Here is a 17738-nt window from a genome sequence, read left to right as displayed (position 1 = left end):
GGTCCTTGTTTGTTCTCTTGGAAAGATGCCTCCTTGTTCTCTTCGACTTGTTCCTAGAAAGATGCCTCCTCTTCTGCTTGACTTGTTCTTGGAGAGATGTCTCCTCTTCTATTTGACTTGTGTCCGGAAGATGCCTCCTTGTTCTCTTGGAAAGATGCTTCCTTTCTTGTTTGACTTTTTTCCGGAAAGATGCCTCCTCTTCCCTTGGATTTGTTCTCTTGGAGAGATGCCTCCTTTTCTCTTCGACTTGTTCCCTGAAGAATGCCTCCTCTTCTGTCCGACTTGTTTCTTGCCCCAAAAGCAATTTGAACATGTGGCTGACTTGGTATATCCATCATTCCGTACCGGCGATCTAGGAACCCGCAGATATCGCCAACTTGGTCAGTTTCCTGGTCAGCAACAAGGCGAGGAACATTACCGGGCAGAGCGTCCTGTGTGACGGAGGTGAGATCAGCCAGCCAGCCTGCCAGCATCGATCATTCCCCATCTTCAGCCTACTGTATCTTGTGCCCATCTGTCTTGTGCCCATCTGTCTTGTGCCCATCTGTCTTGTGTTCTTGTCTCCAAAGACGTTCCCAGGCTAATCTTGGACGGAGCAGGGATCGCATTCTCCTGATCCAGGCCCGGATCCATGACACTCCAGACGCAAGGAGGGAGGGACGCAAGGAGGGAGGGACGCAAGGAGGGAGGGACGCAAGGAGAGAGGGACGCAGCGAAGGAGGGAGGTAGGCGTCGGAGCTGAGATGGTGTAGCGTGCTGGACTTGGAATGTAGGAGAGATTGCATTCTCCCGATCCAGGCCTGGATCCATGACACTCGGGAGACCGGGAGGGACGCATCTAGGGAGGTATGCAGCGAGGGAGGTCGGCAGTAAGGGAGGTATGCAGCGAGGGAGGTATGCAGCGGAGCTGAGATGGCGTGGCGTGGCGTGGCGTGATGGACTTGAGGATCGTAAGAGAGATTCCATCGTTGGTGTATGAAACATGCTGCTTCTATCGGTTGAGGGGGGCAGCATTTCGAAAGGAGATGGGGAGTGCCAGCTGGCATTTATGTCCTTGTCATATTGTCTTCTTGTCTTCCTGTCTTGTCGGCGGCTTGCACCGTGCACCGAGCACCGTGCACCGTGCACCGTGCACCGTGCGGCCGCAGAATGAATGCTGTGAGGTGTCTCGGAAGGATACGAAAACCATACATGTATGGGCCGTGGCCACGACATGGAGGGTTTGTCAGTGAATGTGAGAAAATGGACGAGGGATCCGGCCTTTGGGGAGCATGAGCAGAGATCCAGCCGGCCGACACAAGACGATGTGAGATATCAAAGATAGAGCCCCGATGGTCGTTACTGGCGGCGATATATGCCCTCATTTCAATGGGTCTTTCACGGCTCGAGAAGAGAACCGCGATACTGGTCTGAAAACGCTCGGCTTGTAGGCTGGCCCTTTTGGAGGGTCAAAATGGGCCTCGGACCAGGTTGTGGGTGGCAACTCTGATGCATACATACATACAGTAGGTCCCAACTGAGGGGCGGTGCGGTTTGTAACTCGGTGAGCTATGCGCTGCTGAGCAACATGAAGCATGCCTGGTACATGAGGCGAGCCAAGGCACATCAAACACCAGCCAAAAGTTTTCTCTTGCTGCATCTGTGGTTCAGCAGAGACTTTGGTCTTGACCAACTGATTGATTGATTTCTGCATCGTTGGCCGGGGTGGTCTATATTGCTTCGACCTCTCCCCATTCGTCGTCGGTGATTCCCGTTGTTCTATCTTCCGAGTTCCCCATTCGTATGAGGCATTCTGTGAGTCAAGCTCCCAGAGGGGTAGAATTTAACTCCAGTAGCTGGGTGGGATGTTAATGTCTTGTGTTGTAGTTCCGGACTGAGCTCTCTACCCGCTTGATATCTCTAGGCGTGTTCCCTCACCATCCGTCGGAGTACATCTTGTTCTGGCTGTGAGAGAGAGGTCTGTTGCTAGTGCAGTCTCTCATCATTGTGTTGTATCTTTCTCCGTAGTGGCAACATTCACGATCGGCTATGCTGAGGTAGCGGGGTCGTAGGCAGGAGCAGCATGATTAATTTATCGATTGATTGATTGCATCCATGTTGTGGGTGGGTGAGAAGAGAAGCCACCACGGACCCGAACCCGGGGATGTGTTACCGTATGTATCTGGAAGACTGCGCAATCGTCCCATTCGCCAGCGTGAATAGATACCCTGACGTTCAACGTGGGAGTCTGTGTCCACAGAGTGTATGTTTATCGCCCCAATCAATCGTCGTTCGAACGACCAACAATCTCAGCCATTTGAAGCATGTTTTCCAGAATAAGAATAGATATACCCCAGGACCTCATTCCTGCCCAGATATCCATCTCGCTGACACTCTGGGTTCCCGAGGTCGACGCAGAAAGGCGGCCGTGTGGAACTCGGAGTGGACGGTGTCGATCTGGACCTTTGAGAGACTGTCGACGTCGAACTCGATAAAGCCGTGGACGCGGTATGTAGTCGCTGCCGATGCCGATGCCGTAGGCGCACGGTTGCAGCGCCGGAAGATCTGATCGCACGTGTAGGCCGCCTGGTCGAGAGGGTCTCGACGGTCAGTCAGCAAGGGAGGCGTACGTCACTGACAGCGACTGCGAGGCGATAAAGGCCTCGAGGGAAGGGTAGGCAGGCGGCTGAGCTGAACTGTACTGTATCCATACACACACAATGGAGAGAAGTGGTCAGTGATGGATGGGTCTTGATATGACATCAATCAAGGTGGGAAAGAAGAGGATTGTACCGAGTAGAACTTACATCGCGCAGCCCCAGCGTGTTGATCGAGTCGCTCGACACCTCAAACTTGTCTGACTGACAGGATCGCGTTGTCTACTCTCACTAGCAAGATCGTTGTCCTCTTCACCCGGTTCCCCTCCTCTTTTTGTGCCGACCCCGAGGCCACCGACCGGCGCGAGGAATCCCTCTGGAATTTCTTTGCCCTCGTGGACTAGTAGAAGTATAGTGTCGCGAGCCGCCTGTCTGTTCCTCGGTCGTGCTGCAGTAGCCGGCACAAACGTGTTTCTTTCCCTCACTCGATCGATCGATCCAGGGCTTCACCACGGCGCAGGCCAACAGAGTCCGGCTGTGGCGAAGACAAATATAACGACGACGGTTTTCGTCTTTGAGAGGGTCTCGTTGGCTGTGGGATTGAAGTCGTCGCCGCCGGGGTACCGCAGGAGGTACATAGGTATACAGTATCTCTTGACCAGCAAGTGGTTCATGTACTCGATCGGGGTCAATCCGACGGAATGGAATTGGCGTTGGAACGGTGCCATCTCAGAGTGAACCCTGTTGGGAAAATTAGCCGAATAATTTCCATCTGCGGCAACTCCTAGATCCGAAGGTCACGCTAGATGGATTTCTTACTAATCAAGCCAGCACCCAGCGAGCCAGATGACAACATAAGTGGCACAGCCAAATGGCCACCTAACCAAATGGATGCCGCAGATGCCGCAACCACTCTCAATTATGCCTACCACTAGTAATTTAAGCTGTCGAGAACATCGCCTAGAACCGAATCCTGCCAGGTTTCCTACCTAGCACTCCGTGACATCTCCGTCTCTGAGCGCTAGGCTATTCATTCGATCAACCATGCTGTCGATATACCTGTTGATTGTCTCCTGCGGAATGTCCTGCCAGGCTTGATTGATCGCCTGAACAAGGCTACTGTCGTCAAAATGATCGATTGACTTGATCCTCTGTTTTTGCGCTCTCCAGATGTTCTCAATTGGCGATAGATCTGGCGATCCTGAGGCATCAAGGAAGTAGTCAGGACCGATCTCTTCCTTGGATCGGCGGACAGAGGAATCCTTGCCTACTCCGTGAGCTGAGTCTTGATCCTCCTCAAGGACGAAGTTCTCGCCGTTCTCGATCCATCTCTTTACTTCATTGAGGACTTGATCGATATAGACAACGCTAGTCATCTTGCCGTTTGACGAACTAGTCTCGTAGAAGATCAATCTGGACTTGAAATTATAGCCAACTGCCGCCCATATGTACCAGCGCTTTTCGTTCTTGTACTTCGCAGTCTTGTCGTTGAAGGTCTTCGGTATACAATCGCGATGGTATTGCTCTCCTGGCCTTGGAATAATGCGTAATTTACGCTGTGGACCGCGGCCAAAATGGCATTCATCTGAAAAGCGAACTCTTCGCCATTGACCTAGCGGCCAATGCCGTCGAATGGCTAGGTATTCACGGCGTTCTTTAATCGATTTGGCCGTCAGAAAAGGCTTCTGGCAGGCAATGCATTTATGGTAACCTCGCGAGTGAAAGGCCCTTTGAATAGTTCGCTCAGATGGCCGGTCGCGATCTGGAAAGACCTCCTGGAAGACCTCAAGCCGGGTACAAACGCGGTGGTCAAATCCACCCTGTAGGACCCAGTCTTCGATGGCTTTAAAGTCGCTGTCGCTGAGGAGAGATCTTCTGCCACGATTCTCTTTCTGATAGGGCGAGTTATGATGCCTTCGAGGCTCTTGAGATGCTGCAATATAGCGATATCCAGTACGTGGATGAACGTGACAGAACTTGAAGATATCCCGTTGACTAACATCGAGGCCCTTTAACTGGCAGAATTGCGTCAACGTCCGCACCTTTTCTTTCACTGGTGTTGGATCCTGAGCACTCTCTGAGGCCTCCTCTTCCTCTCCAGGTGTTACTGGACGAATTGGTGGAGGAACGTGACAGAACTTGAAGATATCCTGTTGACTAATATCGAGGCCCTTTAACTGGCAGAATTGCGTCAACGTCCGCACCTTTTCTTTCACTGTTGTTGGATTCTGAGCACTCTCTGAGGCCTCCTCTTCCTCTCTAGGTGTTACTGGACGAATTGCAACCATTTTGGTAGAGTAATTGAGGTAGGAAGGTGGTGGGTTGGTGGTGGTTGTGGAAGCGCAAATAGTTGGCAACTGCCTAGTAGTTAGCAACTAGTAGGTAGGTGGCGTAAGGTAACGCTGTACCACTAATTTTGTCACCTGGCTCGCCAGTCCCTGTCAGAATTCCGTCCCCAGTGAGGCAGGAAATCCGGGCAGGATACCCTAATAGTGTTGTCCCCCCTTGGATGCCCAGCCGGGTGCCCATTCGCCAACAGTGGCACTCACTGAGCCAGCCATTCGTATCCTGAGGTTGGGCTTCAACGCCGCCACCGCCTGTGGGCCACTCACTGATCCTGGTGCGGTTGCCAACACATCATAGTGATGGCCGTTCTCGTTGCCCTGGTTGGTTGCATCATGTCAGGTCTGAAACGTTGCTGTACGTAAAATGGCATGTGGACAGCACCAAGGGAGGGCCCAGAGGAGGCACGAAAAGGGGGGGTCCGAACACATGTGATGACATTTGAATCCCGAGGTGGCACTTGAACACCGAGATGACTGGGGTGCCCAAGGGGGAGAGAGAGCCAATGAATCAAGACTCCATTTCGAATACCACGTACAGCACATTGATTGGCCCAGCCACCAACCATGGGCGGTTAGACGTGTCAATCATCGTGATCGGGCGCACAAGATCAGCGGACCTTTGGCGTGAATCAATAGCTCGCAAGGGGTTCGTAAAAAAGTCCTTGCAGCCCAAGATCACGAATGGAGAAAAGATCGACACATCAGGTGGTATCTGACAATCGGGCGGGGGGCCTGAACAGTGAGGGAGGGAGGGCCAGAACAGTCGAAGCCCGAGCCAAGTCCCGGATGTTGCCGGATTTTAGTGCAAAAGGGAGGGAGAGCTGTCGCTACAGGCTGAAACGTGGTCGGTGGAATGTGCCAATACATTCTCACACTGCAAGGGAGGATGACATTCCAGACTCCTGGCTGCTTGATTGGTGGAATGTGCCAATACATTCTCACACTGTAAGGGAGGATGACATTCCTGGCTCCTGGTTGCTTGATTCGTGGAATTGCCAATACATTCCGACACTGTGAGGGATGACATTCCTGGCTGCTGGGTGCTTGGTTGGTTGGTATCTCCGACACTAGTGTTTGACAGCCCCCTTTTCTTTGGTCCTTTGGCAAGACGCCCCAGGACCATTGATCAGAAGACACACACACACAACCAAGAAAGACAATTGGCCGTCAGGACATGAATCCACTGGATCTGATCAAGTCATTCATGGTTGTGTTGTTATTGCTGTGGGATAGGATAGCCGTGGTACCCCAACACCATGCCCATCGCCGGACGAGTTGATGCCCCTGGCTGAGAGCCTCCACCGCAGTTCGGTAGCCACTGGGGATGCAAGGATGTGCAGGGAACAGGCCAGTTGAGGTTGTGAGTCATCGACAATGACCAATAGGGACTTGGCAAGTCTGTCGTGTGACCTGCCAGTGGTAAGGGATGGTGGCACAAGTTGCAGACCGACATGCTTCTGGCCCACGATCGGCGGTGTAGAGAGAATCCTTGTGACCCCCTGCCTCAACTCCTTGCCTGAAAAGAGAAATTCCCACATTCTTTCGACAGAGGGCGCAGGGAGAGAGTCCTTGTGGACCCCTTGCCCTCAACTCCTTGACTCAAGAGAGAAATTCCCACTTCTGTTGACAGGGCGTAGGGAGAGTCTTTGTGAGCCCTTGCCTCAAGATGAAATTTCCCGCATTCTTTCGACAAAGGGCGCAGGGAGAGAGTCCCTGTGACTCCTTGCCTCAAGGTTGAACTTCCCTCTTCTTCCGTAGGGTGTATGGCCACCACCGGCACGTTGGTGGTTCTTTAATAACTCCCTCTTTTTACCCTGCCCCCTTTTTTCCCTTTCTCCCTCTCTCTCTATCCTCTCTCTCTGTTTCTCCCTCCCTCTCTGTGTCGTTCCACCACACTCGGTACTTCAAACCTCCAATCACTCCCACTTTCCCCCCTCCTCGGCCCTTTGACATGGCATCTGTTCCGACGGACCAGACAGCTGTCCCCACGGACCAAAAGGCAGAGTCCTCCACCTCGTCCAACGATACACCCATCCTCCCCCTTGCAGAATGGCTTCCGGGTGTCACGGTTGCCACCTACAAGGCAGCAAAACCCGGCGGTGCCTCTGACCCGGTGCCGATGGTGAACTTCTACGTGGCAGACGATGGAAAACTGCGTACGACGACCCTGGACGCCGATTTGACCAGCACCTTGTCAAGACACGCCTGTCAACCGTCATTCGATCCGAAAGACTCGTCCGAGTGGCCGTGGAACCCGATGAACGGGTTGGAATTGGCGTTTATGGTGTCGCTCTTGCTCAAGGGGAGGTTCGACGACGAATACCCGGGCCTGAAGGAGCTGGTCGGCAGACTCGGCGATTTGGAATTGGAGCGACTGGCCGGTCTCGGAGAGTTGAAGCCAGAATTGTCGTCGACGGTGTATTTCCTGAATGTGCTTCTGGGAGTCGGACGCGGGGAGCTCGAGTACATCGGTAGGCTGGTGTACAACGAGTGGAGTGAGTTCGTTGGTACGGTGCCGGGTCAGGTGCGCCACGTCAAAATGCGGGCTATGGGTTCAAAATTGGGGGCGATCCTGGGTCTGGATTACTGGTATTGGCATAAGAAAACCGTCTTCGGCGGTACAGAGGCGCAGATTTCTTTTCGTGGGCTGAATCAACATGTCCGTTTTCAAAGTCCAAAGAATGGCAGACAATGCGGTCTTGTATCCGAGTTGGAAGAGACTTGGGACGACGTGTTTGATCGACTGGAGGCACTCCTGAGAGCGGGAAGCCAGCAGGAATCCTCGGAGGGATCGAGTGCCTGAGGCGCGCGGCCCGCGACTCCAAGACATGGGGTCCTAGCTGGGGGTTGGCCGTTACTCTCGCTCATGCTCGGCCGGAACGTGAACGTCGATGTGGTCGACAATTGACAGAAGCGGAGGAAAGACTGTTGGACCTGTGTGTGTGTGTGAAGCGAAGCTTCTTGCGGAGGCTGTGAGGAACAGGTGGGCGAAGAGTCATCATGGGTAGACAGTGGAACGTACTCCGACGAATCTCGTCCGAAGACAGCAATAGTTACTGGAATCTTCCGTTTGCGAATCCCCCGGGGTCAGCTCATCCGTGACACTTGTAGAGTCATCCCGTGGGCGCGTTCGTAGAGGGTCGATACGCGAAGGTTGGTAGGATCGTGTCGGACTTTAGTGATGGTCGTCGACGGAGGGAGAGACTGTCGGGGTGATGTAGTCTCTCTCTGGGTGTCCCTCTGGGTGTCCCTCTGGGTGTCCCCCTGGGTGTCCCTCTGGGCGGATCTTTCTGTGGCTTATTGGCCTTTGCCTTCTTAACGGCTGGGGTCGAAATAGGCGGCATCGTCCGTGATAGGAGAACAAGTGTCCTTATCCTCTCCCGTCCACCAATCTGCCGGTAAAGGGGGAACCTTAATGGTTATGTTGTGTTGGCTTGCCTCTCGACTCCTCTCGCTGGTGGTCGAATACCGGTCTCGAGGAGGTCAAGGTTCTTTGCTTCTCTCGAGGAGGTCAGGGTTCTTTACTTTCCTCGAGGCAGAAGTCCACGATCGCCTCTGAGATTCTGCCGGCCCTTCTTTCTATTTGCCCGTTGCCGGAGACTGAGGGATGGATAGCGACTGCTCGAAATCTTCGTCGTCGTAAACAGTCATGCCTTGCTCTCGTGGAACTTTGTTTTCTGGGGACGAGCTGTCTGTCGCTTTTTATCTTTCCAGCTCTTCCAATGCTCATCTTATGCAATCTTTTTTTCCGTTTGGCATCTATTGCGCGCGTGTATCTGTCCGAGAATCCCATGGCACTCTTAACCGACAGACAGGCTGTCTTCTCAGTTCAAAGGCCCTTTCCGCTTCTAGGAGGACATCTCGGTGGCAACGTATGTTGGTGATGGCGTGCTCGTGGTCGAGGAGTCTCGGGGGAAGGTCAGCCCCTACGATCTTGGGTCGTCTTTGGAGGGTGACGGTGGACTGCGTCTCCGAGACAGAACCTGTTTGTGAAATTGTCAAACAACAGTTATCGAGATGCAGGGGGAATCAGCTCTTTGAAGCTGGACTCACACCTTTCCCTTGGAGTATTCGACTGCAACAAATCTCGTAGATGAACCGTTTGGAGATGTCAATAATCTCGGTTGGGGTCTCGTCACCGATGAAATCCCTCACTCTCTTCTCTGGAGGTATTCCTCCTTGGAGTGTGACACCTGAGGTTCCTTGATCGGACGTGCGCCTTCAGTAGAGTAGTACTGAACGCTCACCCTGCCCGGCCGCGCCGCCTGCTGAATGGCACGATCGATCATCCCAAACAATGATCCCTCCGCATCCCGCCGTAGGCGTTACCTTATCCACCTCATCTCCGTCGTTCCTCTGCCACATAATAACCTCCATGCAAGCGAGTGCTTTCGTTGCACTGCATTAGAATCCGAAATCCATAGGATCAAAAGTCTTTGTTCTCCTCGAATCCAGTTGTCCGGTCGCATGAAACACCCGGACCGACCGGCAGTGCCAGTGGTAGACACAGCTGTTCCCATCTCAAAAGATCCGTCCGACGGCCCATGGTGATCATGTTTGATCATGGCCGTCAAGTCCCTCCACTCGGGTGATCTTTGGGGGTTCGGTTCACTTTCGCGACCCTGAGCCTTAGCCTTCAATACAGCGTGAGGTCTTTGGGTATAATGGCCACCAAGCTGTCGTTTCATAGGCCGTGACGTGTGATTGACGAAGCCACCTCTCTCTTTTTGGCCGGAGTTGCGTCCTATGCTTCGGAACATGCCAGGCACCCAGGGGGGACAGAATTCTGTCCCATTCGTAGGATATTTCCCCGGATTTCCTGCCTCACTGGGGACGGAATTCTGACGGGGCTGGGTCTGCCCGAGGCCGAGCAGCCCGACAATGCGGCGTTGACCGCGACCGGCCGACCCGTCGAACCCAGCGAGACCTCCAACTTCACCGTGGCGTACGGCCAGTCCAAGTCTGCCGACGTGCTGTTCGCCCTCGGCCTCACCGCGGGACTGTACGAGAAACACGGCATTCTGAGCTTGGCCCTGCACCCGGGCGCTATCATGACCGAACTCAGCCCGACACTACGGGCCCGAGACGCTCGCGGCCATCGTCGAGAAATTCAAGTCCGAGTTCAAGAGCGTCGACCAGGGCAGCGCCACGTCCCTGCTCGCGGGGCTGGACGACAACCCCGGCCCAGCCAACCTCAAGTGCCGTAGTGCTAGTGTCTTCGCACGCGGTTCTCTCGACGTTCTCTCGAGGCTCGAGGTTTGGTATCGTGCCACCTGCCCTCTCTCGGCGACGCTGAACGATACCCGGTGAATGTCGGCGAAATGGTGGAAGAGTTGTTGATCCACGTTGTCTGTCGCGTCGATCGAACTTCTTCCAGTCCCCCCAAGGTCCGCAGAGCTACCCAACACGGCAGGAGACCAAACAACGATCGGCTCCATCTGGGCACATACATTTAGCTTCGCCCGAATCATCCCTGCTCTCTGCAGGCTTCATTCCAAAGTTCGAAACAGTAACACCCCTTCATAATGACAGCGGTAGATAATACGGATCGTGATTTCCGACGCTGTAAGTATAATGACTGGCCGTAGCGGTATCGCGGCCGATGATACCAGTACTCGTGCGGTATTTACCGTGTCAGGTATCTCGAAGAGCCTCGACTCACAGGAAATATAGATGGGAAAGTCATCAAGTCCAGATCCAGACATAAGACCAGGAAGTAAGTCCCTTGGTAAATGAAACAAGAAGTTTCGTTTCCGGGAGTGAAGACTTCGGTAAAGATGCGGCAAGTATAAATGTCGGCGTTGATCGGGGCACCATTATTCCAGGGAGAGCTCGCATTGGGCCTGGGCCTTTTGGAAACGACACATCGCGAAGCCACCGCAGTATGGAGCGGTTACAAAGCCATCAACGCGACGGAGGAATGGATCGTCTGGCAGCGTGGATGGCGGTGATGCCACTGCTTATGTTCGCGAAGGCCCAGGTGGTAAAGGACATGCCTTTTCCGTTTGGTTACGATGGTGGACTGGCGAAACCGATCTTCGGGGTCAGCACCTTCGTCACCGAGACATTCGGGACAGAAGCCTGGCACGAGGGAATCCAGTAGATATCCCTTCAACCTCTCTTTTAGTGATTTCTCCAGTAGAGAAAGCTCGTCAATAACTGCTCTTCCCTTTGACCACATCCCTCGCGCCGCCTTTCTTGCCAAACATGTCCCTGATGTCCCGTAACAGGTGCTCCGGTCGCTCGTAGGCCGAAAGAGGCTGTGGCAAAAGCTGCGGTGAAAATGGACGATGTGACACTTCAGTGGCGGCAGACCTAGCCCTCCATTGGGTCGTAGGTGTTCAGTGGCGTGCCGTCTCGAGGACTCCAGAGTGTTAAACCATTGAAGATACACGAAATAGAATTCGAGGAAACGGCCATCTTTAGTGGCTGTGGCCTCTCGACAGCAGTAGATATGCGTCCACCATGTTGCCGAGTTGTGCCTGTTGTCCTCAAAGTGAGCAGGGTTGGATATGATCACGGTCAACCCGCCACGTACCCCCTGCGTGGTTGATAGTAACCGTCGCGTTCGTCAAAAGAGCTGTTGAGCCCTTGGCAGTGCGTCTTTGACGTCTTCCCTTGAAGGAGCCGCGCTGGACAAGTCTGAGAGGATGTTGCCGGCACATCGGACAGAGGCAGACGGGAATTAGCACGAGGGCACCCAAGCGCTGCCGATACATAGGCCGATGGCAATTTCGATTTGGCGATATATCTCTTCCAGCTGGTGTCCCTTACCCCGGAGAATGGTGGAGAAGGAGGTGCGTGTCTGGTCTGAAATACATGGCTGCTTTCAGCTGCTCATGTGGCTCAAGCTGAACGAAGACCATGGCCGTCCTACAATGTCGCTCGTCGGACCAAGTCGTCCATGATCATCAAGCCAACCTCGTCACGGAGACGAGACTCCCTTCTTCAAACAGGTTCTCGGCCAGCCGGTGGCGCTCGGGCATCAGGTTCCCAGTGTGTACAGAGTCCGATTCGTATGGGAAGTCGTCCGATGTCCATGGCTCTCTGCCGGTGAGGAGGTTCAGTGCTCCTAGACGGCGTGATCTCGCGCCCGACGTCTCTGATCGTAGAGCTTCTATCGCTCCTTCATGTCCAATCCGTCGATCGACGAAGCCGCCGTATGATCAGACGCGGCCGGCGCCGACTCTTCTCTTCAAGCTGCCGTATCGTTGGTGTTCCGGCAGCGCCGGCCGGTAATTTCATAGTCTGCCATTGTCTCGACCTTTTCACACAATGTCCCCCTCTTGCAGCCGCAGTCTCTGACCGATTTCGTGTCGTATGTGCATTGTTCACGTTGGTGAGACACCTGAAGTCAATTCGACGGTGGTGGTCTGATGAATTGTCGGATCGGGAGGGAACGTGGAGGTGACTATGGCGAGAGGATGCTGGAAGTGACCGTGACGTACGATTCTCTCTCTCTGTGTCTCTCTGTCTCTCTGTCTCTTTCTGTCTCTCTGTCTCTTTCTGTCTCTCTGTCTCTTTCTGTCTCTCTGTCTCTTTCTGTCTCTCTGTCTCTTTCTGTCTCTCTGTCTCTATCCGCATATTCTGGCCTTCAAGCTCGAGAAATGGCGCTTGGCCATCGACCGTGCTGATGCGAAGCTGGTAGGCCGTAGGGTATGTGCCCTGATTTCGATGGGCGCCGAACCGCATGCGTTTATTGATAGAATATCCGGAGTCTGGTCTCTCAGCCTCGAGGATTTTGCGTGACAGATGCAATGATTGCACTTACTATCCACCTTCAATAGGGCCTCTCGACGGGAAGCATGAAATGTGAGGCTCTCCCGGAAGCATGTCCGATGGCCTAGATCCGCGAGACCGTGGCTGGCGAGAGAGGAAGAGGTCCGCCTGTCATCGACCGACCCGTCTGCGTAGTAACGGGGACAAATTGGCATATCCAGACCGTAGTCTTTGCGGTCGAGAAGACGATGATCGCGCCCCTGGGGCTTGCTCATGGAGTAAATGTCGGTCGATGCTTTGTAGTGTCGGAGCGCACGAGAAAGGACAGCACGCTCGTTGTAGTAGAACGGCTGGTTGACCAATTCGTAGAGTAAATAGGAGAGCGTCAACCACGTCGACCCTGCCTGACACTCGGACTCAAACCCTGGGTCCGACAAAGTCACCAACGAGACGTTTTCTCCTGGGATCGAACTCTGCCCTACCTGGCCAGACAAGGCGGAAATCTATTTCAGACAACAAGAAGGTAGGTAGGTGGTCATCAGTTGGGTGCTTTTTCTTTTCCCTCAAGGCTCGAGGCTGCTGACTGTATTTCGTGTCGACGTAGACCGTGATAGTCTCCTCCTCCACCTTGCCAGTGACTGAGCTGTCGACCAAACAGGAAGAAGAGCGGGTGAAAATAACAGGAGGGACGAGTGGATCGACGCGGCACGAACTTGCCAAGTAGTGTTGATCTACAGCCGTTGACCTTGGGAGTGGAAGGTTCGAAGGCTGCAGAGTCGAGATGCTGAACATGTTCGGGGCCTGGAACCGTCAATGTCGAGAGCCCTCCCCCTCTCCCCCGGACCGTGACCCGTACGTCTGAGAACCGAATGTTAGCAGCGCTGCTGACTGGCACTGGCTTCGGCCTGGAATCCAAGTGTGGCCTTTATCCACTTAGTCATTGTAATGGTGATGCGAGACTGTAACATCATTCTGAGCTGAAGTCCATTCGCAGTCCATTGCCCTCGCAGAGTTCAGCTGAGCTGAGGTTCGTGGTCTCCCCTGTATAGCAGCCACGTACCGTTCTTGAGGCAGATCTTGAAGGCCCTTCTTCGCCTTATCTCCCCCCCGGCGTAGTTCCATGCGATCAAATACACGGTCTCGGTTGCCCACAGCACAACCGTATATACCCTCGAGCAGGCTCATACTGATACTGGGATCGGTCCAAAATGCTCGCAACAAGTCGACGTATTGCTTTGTGGGCCTGCTCAGCGGTAAACATGCCATCGGCGTAGATCAAGCACGATCTGTGGCTGTGCCGTCATCCGGACCTGAGCGAACCGTAATCTCCTGAATAACACACCCAACTGGTTTCGTCAATATACTGGCTGGCGAAGGGGTCAGTCGCCGACTCGGAAACGGAGATTCTTTTCGAATTCGCCGGTGCGTCCAACGTCCAGACGTGCCACAGTGCAGGCCAGTTGCAGAAAGTGCAATCCCGACCGGTCAAGCTCGTGGTAGTAGTGGTCACGCCAATCATTCTGCCGTATTTGACGGGACACGGCCTCGAAGTCAGGAAGGGTGTAGTCCTTGACCGGTCTCGGCTCTTTCGATAGATCGAGGATGTGGAGGGAGACTGTCGAGGGCGATGTGGTCGGCCTCTGGGTCACCCTCTTGCTGTAGTAGGCGTGAGAATGTCAGATGTCAGCTTCCTGTGGCCTGGAGAGGGTGGACCGTATATTCAAAACATCCAAAGCCGGAAGTGATCCCCTGTTTTCCCTTTGCCGGGCGGTCATGAATTCTTTCCAGAACGTTTCTGCCGTGGAATCCTTGATGTGACGCTGCTGGTGGATTCGACCCTTTTCCTTTTCGTCCTCTCGCATGAAAGAGGAGGAAATCCTTGACCGTCTTCGCCTGTCTGAAAGGGACGAGGTGTGCAACCGGGGAACCGTGTCGTGTCGTGTTCAACGAAACCGTGCGAGCCTTGAAGCATGATTTGTCCCACCCCCCGTGTAGACGAACATATTCTCTCTCTTTCTCTCTCTCTTCCTGTCTTCCTGTCTTCCCGAGAGACGAAGATCTCGATGCCGATGCCCGTCAGCTGATATAGAACATCAGACATCGTCCCGGGCCCGAACTCAACCCATTCTTGCTTCTCTCACCAGAGCATTCGCGTCGAACATTTCCTTGGTGACTCGTTCTCCCAGGGATTCAGCCTCTGTATTGTAAATTGTTGGTCCTTTGTTCACGAAGAGTGCAACAATGCCTTCCACAATGCTGTTAGTACTCTTTCAATTCAACTTCTTCTTCGGCCAGATCCCTGATCCACGCTAGGATCGAGCTCGCTTCCTTTCTTGGGCCTCGTTCAATCACCGGAATAGTGACCGGGTTGATCACAATCGTAGCAAATCAGGCTTGAAAAAAGATCTTGCAGGAGTTGTCTTTCCAGCCAATCTTGCCGCAGCCGGACCTCGGGAGCTCGGCAGCGATAGCGTGTCAGGAGATGCGTCTTGACCGACGATATGAGGTTTCTGGGACGACGTCGTCATCCCGACTATATGATCAATGAATTTGGTCTCCTGACACTTGCTCTGGTTCGTGGACGATTGTTGTACTCTTTTGCCCAGAGATTCCTCGAATCGGATTGAAATTTCCTTGAAAGCATCGCGAAGAAGGTCCAGAGTATATGTACATGACTTTGATGATTCAGACAATGAATCGGTAAGATCTTTCGACAACCGTTATCGTATAGCCTTCTCCATGCTCCCCTTCAAACCTTCAGATGTCCTCATCGCCAACTGGGAACTCCAGAGATGTTTGTACAGGCCGCCGTGGGGGAGACTGCAAAAGACTGCGAAAAATCAATGATCAGATAGATATCTGTCATTGATCGACGACATGCAAAAGGCCAATCTCCCAAGCGCCAAGATCGGAACGGGCAACTCTGCTATTCACCTGGCTGGCAGGTCTTTCTCAAAGGTGTGACGGAGTCGGAACTGAATGCTGCACTGCGACGTCACGATAACAGGGAATCCCAGATGCCTTTGTCACCATCTGTGGCGACCTGGTTCAAGATTTGGTATGAGTCTGGTGCCCTCACATTTTGTTCTCTCCATCACCCTTTAGGAACTTGAGAGTTTGCTGGCTGGATGTAATTGCTTCGTGAGACGAGAGACGAGCGAAGCATCTGACATGGAGGTAGTACCGGGCTTGAACCGCTTCATTGCCTCGGAGACAGCCAGCAGAGCCATCACGGATGCCTTCTGATATATTCCGGTCGAAGATGATAAAGGCATAAAGATCCCACGAGCATTGTGATATATCCGCCGGGGAGACCATATGGCTGAAGCTTCAGCTTGTTTGAGACGCTGCCAGACCACTGTCGAATGATTTCGTGTAGGGCCTTGTATTTCCGGGCAAGCAAGAGTCACCTTCCCGTGATGGATCGAAGAAAGCGACAATTCGTTTGATACTAACCACAAGCGACCACCACAGCTTTTCGGTCAGCAGCAGAGGACTGACCAGTTTGTTTTCTTCAGCACCAGGAGTCGAGAAATGCATGGATGAACGTTACACGACGAGTTTCATAGGTCACTCACTAGATGACTCGTCGTCTGATGGGTCGGTCGAGTTCTGACATAGATGCGGGAGATCCACCTCTGGAAGCCAGGACAAAGTCTGGAGCGGCGCCCGCTGGGAGTTTTTGAAGACGAAGAGATGGGAACAACGGTGGCTCCAAGCGAAGAAGATGAGAGCAATGGTTCTAACGAAGAGGTGTTGTGTCCGTTAGAGAGAGAAAAGTTTGGAAAACGCTCATGGAATGAATGATGATCCCGACGAGTAGGCCTCGGAGCTCCCGGGACAAGCGGACCATGATGATGACGAAGACGATGAGTTTCATTTGGTTGAGATTGCGATCCCTGCCACTTCGAAGCGGAGATTGCGAGGTTGATGTGCCTTCTCCTTTGAGCTTTTTGCCGTCTCCGGCCCCTCTCTGTAAAGAACTCGGTGTACCGAAATGCAAAGAGAAACGAAACCAAGGAGAAGCAACACCCAGGAGAAGCAACACCCAGGAGAAGCAAAACCAACCAACCCTTTCATCGATTGCCGGGTTCGTTCTCGGCACTTCCACCCAAGGATGTCCATCCATTTTATCTTCTTGCCCAAGCCGTGATCATTTTGCAAAACGCCATGCACAACTCCATGGCAAATAGTCTCCGGAGGCAGCTTTTGTTTGGACAGAAGCTGTAGCCGTGTGTGTAGCCGGGGTGGGAATCCATTCACGACGCGGACAAACATGGTCAGACCATGGGAGAGTGGCAATGTCTCTCTACCTGATTGGTCGCCCCAAGCCCCTTTTCCAGAGAAGGAGAGTCTCTAGAGAGGGAGAGTCTCCAGAGAAGGAGAGGACTAGTGGCTGGCCCTCCTCTTTTTGTCAAATTGCTCCGTTTCGAGGGGAATCGATCGCGCAGTGAGCCCTCCCTGCCTCTCTGACAAGGATCGCAGTCGCACGCATTCTCAAGTTTCCGCCGTGGTTCGAGATGCTCCACTAGTAAGTACCTCGCGAGTATCTCGCCTGCTCGCTCGAGAGTATGTGAGTTGAGTGACTGACGTCGAGAAAGGGCATCATCATCATCGTCGAGATCGGGTAAATGCTTCGAGGACATCCGTCATCGGCAAGGATTAATAGATGACGGTCTGCAACAGATCATCGGGCGACTTTTTCCTTTCAAAAGCTCGAGGGTATCAGTGGCAGAGACTTCGCAAGCTCTTGCAACGTTAGAGGTGATCGAGATGAGATCTCTGTAATACCGTCACTGGCAAAGGTGTCGGTCGATAGCTCGGACAACAGGGCTCATCCAAAGAGTCAAGCAAGCGGCGGTAATATAATGGATTATAGTTTGTCCACTAAATGCCGGCAATCAGAGTCAGATATGAGAGAGGCTGCGGAATAGAAGATACGGACACTTACTTACCTCTTGCGGAAGGGAAGGCGGCCCATGGGATCATGATTCCGTTGACTCGAGCTCGACTCATATATAGTTTCGCGGTCGGGTTTCGTGGACACTCGGAACAGTGAGCGAGAAGTTGCCTGATATAAAGTACCGAGTACTGGCCT

The 17738-nt window shown here is 53.3% G+C and overlaps 3 protein-coding genes across 3 annotated transcripts; 2 read left to right on the top strand and 1 right to left on the bottom strand.

Annotated features, from left to right (window-relative positions):
* Positions 1–6872: 6872 nt before the first annotated feature.
* Positions 6873–7724, top strand: Z517_09398 (uncharacterized protein; the record flags this gene model as incomplete). Its single annotated transcript, XM_013425308.1, has 1 exon — positions 6873–7724. The coding sequence occupies one exon, from the start codon at positions 6873–6875 to the stop codon at positions 7722–7724; it is 852 nt and encodes a 283-aa protein (XP_013280762.1).
* Positions 7725–9484: 1760 nt separating this feature from the next.
* Positions 9485–10128, top strand: Z517_09397 (uncharacterized protein; the record flags this gene model as incomplete). Its single annotated transcript, XM_013425307.1, has 2 exons — positions 9485–9522; positions 9723–10128. 2 exons carry the CDS (start codon positions 9485–9487, stop codon positions 10126–10128), a joined length of 444 nt encoding a protein of 147 aa, XP_013280761.1.
* Positions 10129–10130: 2 nt separating this feature from the next.
* Positions 10131–14159, bottom strand: Z517_09396 (uncharacterized protein; the record flags this gene model as incomplete). Its single annotated transcript, XM_013425306.1, has 8 exons — positions 10131–10359; positions 11316–11403; positions 12370–12639; positions 12693–13064; positions 13123–13441; positions 13497–13563; positions 13701–13883; positions 13951–14159. The coding sequence occupies 8 exons, from the start codon at positions 14157–14159 to the stop codon at positions 10131–10133; spliced, it is 1737 nt and encodes a 578-aa protein (XP_013280760.1).
* Between the last annotated feature and the right edge of the window lie 3579 nt (positions 14160–17738).

This window comes from Fonsecaea pedrosoi, assembly GCF_000835455.1.
Source record: "Fonsecaea pedrosoi CBS 271.37 unplaced genomic scaffold supercont1.6, whole genome shotgun sequence".
Lineage (NCBI taxonomy): Eukaryota > Fungi > Ascomycota > Eurotiomycetes > Chaetothyriales > Herpotrichiellaceae > Fonsecaea > Fonsecaea pedrosoi.
This window is presented reverse-complemented; position numbering and strand designations above follow the sequence as displayed.